Source organism: Merops nubicus, unplaced genomic scaffold, assembly GCF_000691845.1.
Source record: "Merops nubicus isolate BGI_N331 unplaced genomic scaffold, ASM69184v1 scaffold4088, whole genome shotgun sequence".
NCBI lineage: Eukaryota > Metazoa > Chordata > Aves > Coraciiformes > Meropidae > Merops > Merops nubicus.
In genome coordinates, this window is record NW_008627560.1 from 1 (window position 1) to 9,806 (window position 9,806).

A 9,806-nucleotide genomic window follows, 5' to 3' on the forward strand; every position below is an offset into this window, starting at 1 on the left:
CGAGCGCACAGGAGGCACTTCACTGAAATTCTTCTTTTTTTTTCTTTTTTGCCTCCAAGCTACCTATTTCCACATCCTCCCAAAAGAAAGTGAGGTGACAGTGTGGGAGGTGGAAGAAGATGCTTTTTGGCAAAAGACTGGAAATCAGGAGCAAAGGCAGGCTGGACCTTCCTGCTAATTCATCCCAGAGTAGAAGCCCCCATAATAACCACTAAAAAAATCCAAGTTGAGGAAATAACAGATGGAGCCCCACAAACTCTCACACTCCTAAGTTCTCCCTGTCCTACCCTTCCCCCACACACAATATTTACAGGCTAACAAGCTGCCCACTGTCCTACCCACACCTCCTCTCCATTTGCCATCAGTAAGTCTAGTGTTGTCCCGTCTGGTTTAGGACAGGCCCCAGTGCGTTGCTGGGTGAGAAACGAGGGCGGTTCACAGCCTTAAAGGAAGTCAGTTGACCACAATGCTCCCCGGGGCGCTCAGTTCCCATCCAGAGCCCAGGAGGCAGCAGTGTGGGCAGTGCAGTGCTGTCCCTGGAGCACAGGCAGCCCCGAAGCCCCGTGCTGGGCTACGCCATCGCCCAGGCGCGTCAGGTCTCCTACGTAGGGACGGCAGCCTCCAGGCTGCGCCGGCCGTGGCGGAGCTTGCGCCTGCTGCTGTACAGGGCCATTTCTTCCAGTGCTGACGGAGTGGGTGTTGATGAATCACGCGTTACTAACATTTCCTCTTCCCCTGGCTGCCCATCCTGCTCCTGGGGAACTGTGTAGACAAGAAGAGTTCAGGTTTTAAGAGAAAGCACTGGGCTAAGTATCAAGCTGATACACTTAATGTGAACAGAAGGGTAGACCCAGGTGCTGAATTTTAGACAGCACTGAAGTCTTAGCAATTGATTTACAGTAATCCCATGCCTCAAACTTTTAGGTGATCTGTAGCTCACGTACTGCCTACTACTAGGACAAGAGGAAATGGCCTGAAGTTGCACTAGGGAAGTTTTGGTGGTTGGACATCAGGAAACACTTCTTCAATGAAAGGGTTGTCAGCGTGTGGCCCAGGCTGCCCAGGGCAGTGGTGGAGTCCCCACCCCTGGAGGTGTGTTCCCAAGCCGTGGAGATGTGGTGCTGAGGGACATGGTCAGTGGGGACCTGGCCTTGCTGGGGCAACGGTTGGACTTGTTGAGCTTAAAGGTCTTTTCCAACAAAAACAATTCCATGATTCTATGATGTACTGTGGATTCCAGGAAGGGAGTCACAGGTGAGAATGCCCGTGACTCACTGAAAATTATTTGACGTGCCAAGCCTTAGGAAAAATAAAGTATACTGCAAGGATTCAGGTGCTCCAAGCATCTCAGTGGCTCAGTATCAGAACACGGTGTGACTGCAGCGTGGCACGACACAGCTGGGGAGAGCTGTGAGCATTCTGCCCTTGCTTCATGTTGAAGTTACACGACTAAGTCCTCTCTGTAAATTCAGACAGTGACCTGGATCCCTTCAAAGGAACTCGCCAGGAAAGATATTCTGGCAGGACAGACTCTCAAATAACTTGGTCTCAGGCCTTGTAGGATGTGTTCTGCATCTAAAGTACTGCTATTACCATGTCTCCTTACCCTCCTGAAAGGAGCTGGTAGAGCTTCTCTGATGTGCTTTGACATACACCTAGAACGTCTGCCCTCTGTGGTAATTTGGTAATTAATTGTGTAAAAAGATCCTCAAAACCACAGATTTTTACATTCAAGTGCAAAGTAGCTCCTGGGAAGCTTCAAATGTAGCAGAGAAGAATCCATGAAAATGTGCTGGATCAGAAGCACACAGTCTGCTGAGCTGCATAAAGTGGCCTGCTCTCTGTTCTAGAGCCCAGCTCCAGGATGCAATATCCCCCTTGCTACAGTACTTGAGTGTAAGGATTGTTTTAATTCAGAATCCTTCCTGAACCATTCACCATAGCATCAGGGAACCACTGGGGAGAGTCCAGGGGAGGCTGTGGAGCTGCTGAGGGGCTGGAGCAGCTCTGTGCCAGGCCAGGCTGAGAGCCCTGGGGCTGCTGAGCTGGAGAGGAGAAGCCTCAGAGGGGATCTGAGCAGTGCTGAGCAAGAGCTCAAGGGCCCCGGGGGGCAAGAGGCTGGGGCCAGACTCTGCTCCGTGGTGCCCAGCCACAGGAGAAGGGGCAACGGGCACCAACTGGAACCCAGGAGGTGCCACCTGAGCAGGAGGAGAAACTTCTTTGGTGTGAGGTGCCCGAGCCTGGAGCAGCTGCCCAGAGAGGCTGTGGAGTCTCCTGCTCTGGAGAGATCCCAAACCTGCCTGGAGCCCATCCTGGGCACCCTGCTGTGGGTGAGCTGCTGGGCAGGGGTGGGATGGAGTGATCCCCAGGGGTCCCTTCCAGCCCCACCGCACCCGGGTGCGGTGATTAACCTGCTGTTTGAAAACCCAGGCCTAAATAAATGTAGGTGACAAATCTGACCTCTTGAAAGGATGCTGGGACTGGTAAGCAGGTGACTGACTTCCAAACAAGGCAAACAGCTGTAGATAAAAGGCACGGGCACATGCAGATAAAAATCCAGAGGAGGGTGGAGTGTGGAGGAAATCAATGTGGCTCAGAGGGAAGTCATTCCTTGTAGACACTGTTAGACTAGAATTTGCCAAAGCAGCCATTAAACATGCAAGTTAAGTGACCTCAACACAGTATACTGAACTTATAAAAATATGTTTGATTGTTCCTCAGCCAAAGCTCTTAATGAAAACGAGCTGCCATGGGATAAGGTGGCACACCTTTTAGTGGAGAAAAAGTAGTTAAAACTCAGAAAAAGTGCAGGAAGATACTGGCTGGTACCATAACATAGAGCAGCCATCTGTACTAGGGTCAGTACTTGGTAGCTAATGAGAAGGGGTAGAACTGATGAAGATGTTATTGAGAGAAACTGCTGACTATCAATTTGTGTGTCAGGGCAGTCAAATGAAACTCAACTACAAAAAAGGGCATTAGAATTTTACAGAGGTGACTGGAATCCACCCTAAAATTAAAGGTCTCTGGTTTAGTGCTAAACCACAGATGAATGTAGCCTGGAACAGTATTCTAGAAGGAATCACTTTATGCTTTTTTTCTTTTATGCTTTTTTCTTGGAACTCCCAGTAGCTTGCATCAGACAATACTAGACTAGTGAGAACCTTCTGCTGACTTAGTTTAGAGCTGGGGACAGAAAGACGTCCCATAGCTAGGACAGCGTGAGGAGAAGCAGCAGTCACAGCTCATTAAATTTGACTGTGTGTTTAGTGACCGTGCACACGGATCCATAGGTGTAGACATGGAGTCACCAGGGCACTCAGGCACCCAAATGCTCTCAGGTCTTAAACCAAGATGAATTCATTTGCAGCTGCCTGCTGCAGGCAACAAGATTCTTTGCTCTAGCAAAAGGGGCACAAAGCAGACCCTGAACAACAGACATTATCCACTTACAGCACGTGACAGAGGCCAAAACTCCCCACCCACATTCTACTACCACTCTTCACTCCAGAACACAAAACCAGAAGAAAATGAGGCATGCTTGTTACACACCATTCGCAGCAAACGAGCCACCGCTAAAGCACAATGCAAATATCCTACCCAAAACTGAACGTGGTGAGTTTGGAGGTTTCATTCTAGAACAGACAAAACAGAACACTGCTTCAAGCAGCAAGAAGATGAAGTTCTCAGGGCTGATTCCACAAGCAGGCAAAGGGGAACCCTATGGAACTGTAGTGGGAAGTAAGTAGTACAAAGATAATTCCTTTGGTCATGAGCTTACCTGAGTTATTTCTGTCATCGACGTGTCTGAGGTCATCAGCTGCATCAGGAGACTAGGAGAGAAGAGAAGCCATGAGCACCCGCCTCGGTCACACTAGTGCCGGTACCTGCCCGCCTCCAGCCTTCCAACACACCAGCAGTGGTTCTCAGCCTGTGGTCTGCAGACCCCTGAGGGGCTGTGGTGTCACCACAGGGGGTCTGTGAAGGCTCAAAGCAGAGGAGGGGAGTGTCCAGCCTGGGGCAAGCACTCGCCTCTTTTTCCCACAGTCCCCTCCCCTCTATGAATTTGAAACTGAAAAAAAAAAATTGAAATGGAAGTAAATATTTGACTCAGTCTAGTCCTTTAAAATTTGAATTAAGTCTTGGTGGTCCACAGCAGGTATTTAAAGGGGGTTGTGGTGAAGGAAAGGTTGAGAACCCCTGCACCATGGAGAACCTTCTGCTCTCCAACGTGCTGTCAAAGAGCAGCCGGGGCATGATCCCAGTGATGGCACATGATGACAACACAAATCCTCTATGCTGAAGTCAAGCAGCCCATTGTCTGAGCTGCAGGATGAGGTGTGCAGGGAGGAGAAGACAGGAAGTGACGTGAAAGGCAGAAAGACTACAGCAAATGAGTAGAAAAATGGGAGGTGAGAAAAGACATGAGCTGCATTTCCTTGAGAGTCCTGGATCCTAATTCTGCACTGTTCCCAGGCCTAGCTCCTCATGCAAAATCAACCTCCTCCTCTATATTCAGGTGTCTGGAGAACTGCGGTGGGACAGGAAGCAGTTACATCCCAACAGACAGCAGAGACAGCTCTGGAGAAATGGCTCCACAAAATGAAGACCATTCCAACAACCAGAGCTGTCTGTAGCTCTTCAGACCAAAGTGACATCTCCATGAGAAAACAACTTTGCTCATGGTCATGAACTTCAGGTGGCTTGAAAAGCAGCACTAGTCTGGGGCCAGGCATCAATATCCCAAGCCCTACTCATTTTGCTGAAATATGGAATTTAATGTAGCTAGATAAGTTTCTTCAAAGGCCAGAAAGGCTAAAGTACTCTCCTGAGGTGTTCTGCTTCCCGCAAAAGGGGCTGCACTTGTTACTTCTGCTGCTCTTTTGAGGTTTGTACACAATACGTAGGCTGAGCTCTGTGCTTCTCTGAGCAACACAAATGTAAGGACAGGGCTTCAGAAGAATGCAGTATTCAGGAAGATTAGTAATGCCAAACTTATCTGAAAGTTCTGACTACTGATGGAAATTCTGAAAGCAGCAGGGAGAAGTCTCACAGCCACTGCCACCTGTTCTCGTAAGGGACTTCAACTTACTATATGTGTGCTGGAAATAAAATGCAACAGAGAGGAAACAGTCTAAAAGGTTCCTGGAGTGTGTGGAAGAAAACTTCCTGGAACAGCTGGTGAGAAAGCCACCTAAGGAAGGCTCCCTGCTAGACCTGTTGCTCACACAGAAAGACCTGTGGGTGACGTGAAGGTTGGAGTCCATCCAGGGCATAGCAGTCATGGAATGGTAGAGTTTTCAATTCTTGGGGGAAGTAAAGAGGGGGATCATGAGAACTGCAGTTTGGACTTCTGAAGGACAGAGTTTGACCTGTTTAGGAGACTGGTTGACAAGAGTCCCTCGGGAGGCAGTCGTGAAGGGCGAAGGGAAGGCTGGACGTTCCTTGAGGGAAATATCTTTAAGGCACAGGAACAAGCTGATGGGAAAGAAGACCAACCTGACTAAACAGAGCTTTAGATGGAACTGAGGAAGAAAAGGAAAGTCTATGGCCTATGGAAGAAGGGGCAGGTCACTCAAGAAGACTACAAAGATTTTGTGAGGCTATGCAGGGAGAAAATTAGAAGGGGCAAAACCCAACTTGAACTTAATCTGGGTACTGCCATAAAAGATGATACAAAATGTTTCTATAAATATGCTAATAGCAAAAAGAGGACTAAGAAGAATCTCCATCTTTTATTGGATGTGGGGGGAAGTATAGTGACCAAGGAGGAGGAGAAGGCTGAGGTACTGAATGGCTGGCCAGGGGGGGGGATGCTGCCCAGGGACGTGATTGAGTCACCATCCCTGGAGGTAGTTAGCAGACGTGCAGACGTGGCACCTAGGGACATGGTTTAGTGGTGCCCTGGCAGTGCTGGATTAATGGTTGGACTTGATGATCTTAAAGGTCTCTTCCAACCAAAACGATTCTATGATAAATCTTTTAGGGGTCTTGTTGCTCAGCTCCAGAGCACAAGTGAAGCACAGCTTCATTTTAATTCAGTTGCAGGACAAAGGATGTCAGCTCTGTACACTTCCACGGAGAGCACTAGGGAAGGTTGGCAGTTGCGAAAGGGCGAGAGCGCCTCGTTTCCACACAAAACTGCCTAGTTTGTGCATGCAGCAGAACTGGAGGGGGCAGGAAAGAGGGGGAGATGATCTCAGCCCATTTAGTGCTTTAGAAACAAAGCAAAGGTATGACAGAAGTCAGGCTCCTCAGGAAGAGCGAGGAGCAGAGCCTGGGGCTGTGATGACTTGGGCAGGTGCTGCGGAGGAACACGGGCCAGGAGATCCACTGCGCTGGCCCGACGTCAGTGACGTGGCTGGGTGACTACGGCCAGGAAGAAATATAACTTCTTAATTACTGCACTGCTGAGAGGTCCAGAGGAACTGCCTGACGATTTAGAGGTGTAGCCTTCTTTGGAGGCAGCTTCTCAGCTGCCTGGAGACCCAGTGCTGCACCATGGCCTCAAAAGAGGCTTGGGGAAACTCAGGTAGTCTGGAGCTGCTGCTGGGGCTCCAGTGGCCAGCCCTCTAACTCACCTGGTACGGCATCTGGACACATGCACACCCAAAAGAGAAAGGATTCTTAGAGATGAGTGACTACCAAGGGCTGAGCAGTGCCACCAGTGAAAGGAGTCAGCCCAGAAAATGCATCAAGTAACATTTAACTGCCTGAGAATCCTCAAACTGCAACTCTGCTGAAGTCAGCCTGGCTTTGGGGATCACACCTTGGGTCTGGGCTCTGTGTGTCAGGACAGCAAGTCAAAGCCCAACATGTCAGTACTTGCTAGGTACAACACAAACATAACTGCAGGTATTGGCTTCACTGTCTCTCTATAAAAGTAAAAACTAAAAAAAGAAGCGTAAAAAAGAATAAATTACCGACATAGAGTATGTGCTCAACTCAGCTGTCAAACACACCAGCTCATGGCTGACCCAGACAGCACGAGAAAGGCAGCTCACAGGCCTGGGCAACTGGTTCTAGGTGGCCCTGCTGGAGGAGACGGGTCAGGCAAGATGACCTCCAGATGTCCTTCCAAACTCAGGTGTTCTGTAGTTCTATCACAAACCAGCTTAAATGAAATTAAGTTCTTTTAGGAAGGAGAAGAACCTTGCCATGGAGCTCACCCTCAAAACTTGGTGTTCTCTTACCACACAATTACTTCAGAGTTCATCTAAAGCAGAGTTAGAATATCTGAGAACTGTCACCAGAGCTGCTTCTTGGGCAGGATGCCTGATACATTCCAGTTCAAAGTGAACATCTGCTCCAGTTCGCTGGCAATCATTTCTATAGGTATTCTTTTTCCCCTTTTAGTTCTCATCTTTCACTTAAAAATAATCTGGAATCAATTAAGGTGAAGATATAGCTGCTTTTGTCATTATTTTTAAAAATATCTGGACAAACTTTTTCACAATTTCACTTGCTAAGGTCTCCAATAAACCCTCAGTTACACAGCCTGGTTGGTCATCACTGCCTCCCACACAGACAGGACCTTTGAAGAGGACTGCCTCAAATCAGTGTCCACCAAATCAAGACCTAGCCCACCTAATAATGGTTCAGCATGCAGTTTTATACCTGGATTTCGTAAACAGGTTTGGAGGAAGGAATAGCAGCAAATTCCCGGTAGTCAAACTTCTTTTCAGACATGGACTAGAAGGGACAGCAAAAGAGAAGAAACAGAGAAGAGAGAGTAAGAGGAGAGAAATGGACGGAAAACCAGCAGCAAGCTCAGCAATCCATGCAGAGATATAAGCAGAAGCAGCACGTCATTTTCAGCAGGTACCAAGAGTGCCTGGATATAGCCTCTGGAAACAAGGCATCTCCAGGACATTGGCTTTTTAGCTGCTCTGGGGTCAGGACAGGGGGTCCAAGTTGCAGAGAAAACATTACGTGCTCCAGTAAAATGCATGTGCACACCAAGTTACATAGGAAACCTGTTTTTATGGGAAAAGTCATGGCCAGATTCCTGAGGGGTGTAGCACAGTCAGGATTTCAATCAGTCGGTTCTATTGAGTGACCTTGGGCAATACCAGGTCCCCTCTCTGTGCAGCTGCTCCCACTCTTCTGTTCATCTGTCTTAATAATTTTTGTTTGTTCTCTGCAACAATGGCTTGTTGCATTTATACAGTGCTTAGAAGAAGAAAAATGCTGATTTCAGCTGAGGTTTTGTTTTGTGCTTTTGAGGAAACAAGGGCCCAAAGTCTCTGAAGCAAAAGGCTTTCTGAACATGGCAATGAAGAACCAGGGAAAGGATGAAATAATAAAACAGGGAAACAGAAATCAGATGGTTACATCATAGCTGCAAAAGAAGGGGGATGCCTCTAGCACTGGGTATGGCAGAGCTCTGGCCACTGTGCCCTCTTCACAGCTCTGTGCATCATGCAGCCAGACCTGGCTTAAGAATCTCAGTAGGGACCCATGGCCCAGATGCACAGTCCACACCAAAGCTGAGTAAGGGGGAAGTCCCAGGGTTACCAGCGAGATAAGAGGAGCAGGCAGAAGCATGTCCTACCAGCCTTCCCGGCGAGGTGACGCCTCTGGGGCTGCAGTCTGCAAGAGAGGCCAGAACACACCGGTTAGCGCACGGCCGCCCACGGCCCCGCTCCCGAGCCCGCCCTCCCACCAGCAGCGGCTACTGGGACAGACCCAGGAGAGATGCTGCCTTCTCAGGACAAATGCCTCCTTCCCATTTTCTTAAAGAGTCACGATCCTGGGTTTTGTTCCTGCTCTGGTTCCATAGAACCATACCTCAGGTGTTCTCTCATGTTTTCTACAGATCAGGCCCATGCCCTATGGTGAGAGACATCGTAAGCCCCAAAGAACCTTCCACAGTCCAGGCTGAAGGAGAAAATTGCTCTCAACAGGTCTGTTTTCAAGCAAGTCAAGCTAGAGAAGGATTAATGTTTTTTCTCAGAGCTAGAGACAGCTACAGTACCTTCCAGCGGTGTCGGTGACGGGGTGGGCACAGGCGAAGGTGACTCTGCCAGCTGCTCCAGAGTGCTGCGCTTCTTCCCCTCCTTGGACTTGGCAATAACCATCTGGGCTTTAAGAGCATCCTGTTCAAGCGATTTCATCCTGCCTCAGAAATAAGGGGGAGGAGAAAGAGACATCAGATACGGCCTCCTCAGTGAGAGACAAAGCCACCTTCTGTGCCCAGCAGTCAGACCACAGGCAGCACCAGGCTGAGCACAGGGAGGTGAAAAGAAGCACCCTGGATTCCCTGAGAGCCTGTAGGACTCTCAGAGCAGGACAGGAGAGCGGCTTGGTTTGCTGTCACCCTGCGACACACGTGCCATCACATGTGTTGAACAGAGCCTGGAGCTAAGCAGAAACACACTGAGAAGCTGCAGCCCTTCCAGAGGAGCCGTATACACTGGGACAGGAACTGCAGGGGCTCAAATGAGTATGATCAGCTCTCGGGGCTTTACTCTCCTCTGTGCTCTCAGTGTGTTGCACCTGAACCCTCTTCTGCCATCAGGAGATTATGAAAGAGCTACAAAAAAGTGGGCTCAACCCACAGGAATGTCTGCTCCCCGACCAAACAGACCCAGCACCCCCCCATCCTCAATGGGACAACTGCCAGTAGTCTGTGGGACCCCAGGGAAATGAGAGCAGTGACCGCTACCATCCCCTCCCTGCCCCTCGCAGGCCGCAGCCGGGAGCACGGCGTCAGGACGGAGGGACACAGCCAGAGCTGTGGAGCATGCAGCTGGCAGGGAGGGGGCTGTGCACACCTGGATTGGCTTCCTGACCCAGGGGTTCTC

At 49.5% G+C, this 9,806-nt stretch overlaps 1 protein-coding gene across 1 annotated transcript; it reads right to left on the minus strand.

Moving 5' to 3' along the window:
- Positions 1-516: 516 nt before the first annotated feature.
- Positions 517-9,112, minus strand: LOC103778732 (protein scribble homolog). Its single transcript, XM_008946337.1, has 5 exons — positions 8,978-9,112; positions 8,555-8,592; positions 7,618-7,692; positions 3,782-3,833; positions 517-762 (listed from the first exon to the last, which is right to left on the minus strand). The coding sequence occupies exons 1-5, from the start codon at positions 9,078-9,080 to the stop codon at positions 602-604; spliced, it is 429 nt and encodes a 142-aa protein (XP_008944585.1). The 5' UTR covers positions 9,081-9,112; the 3' UTR covers positions 517-601.
- Between the last annotated feature and the right edge of the window lie 694 nt (positions 9,113-9,806).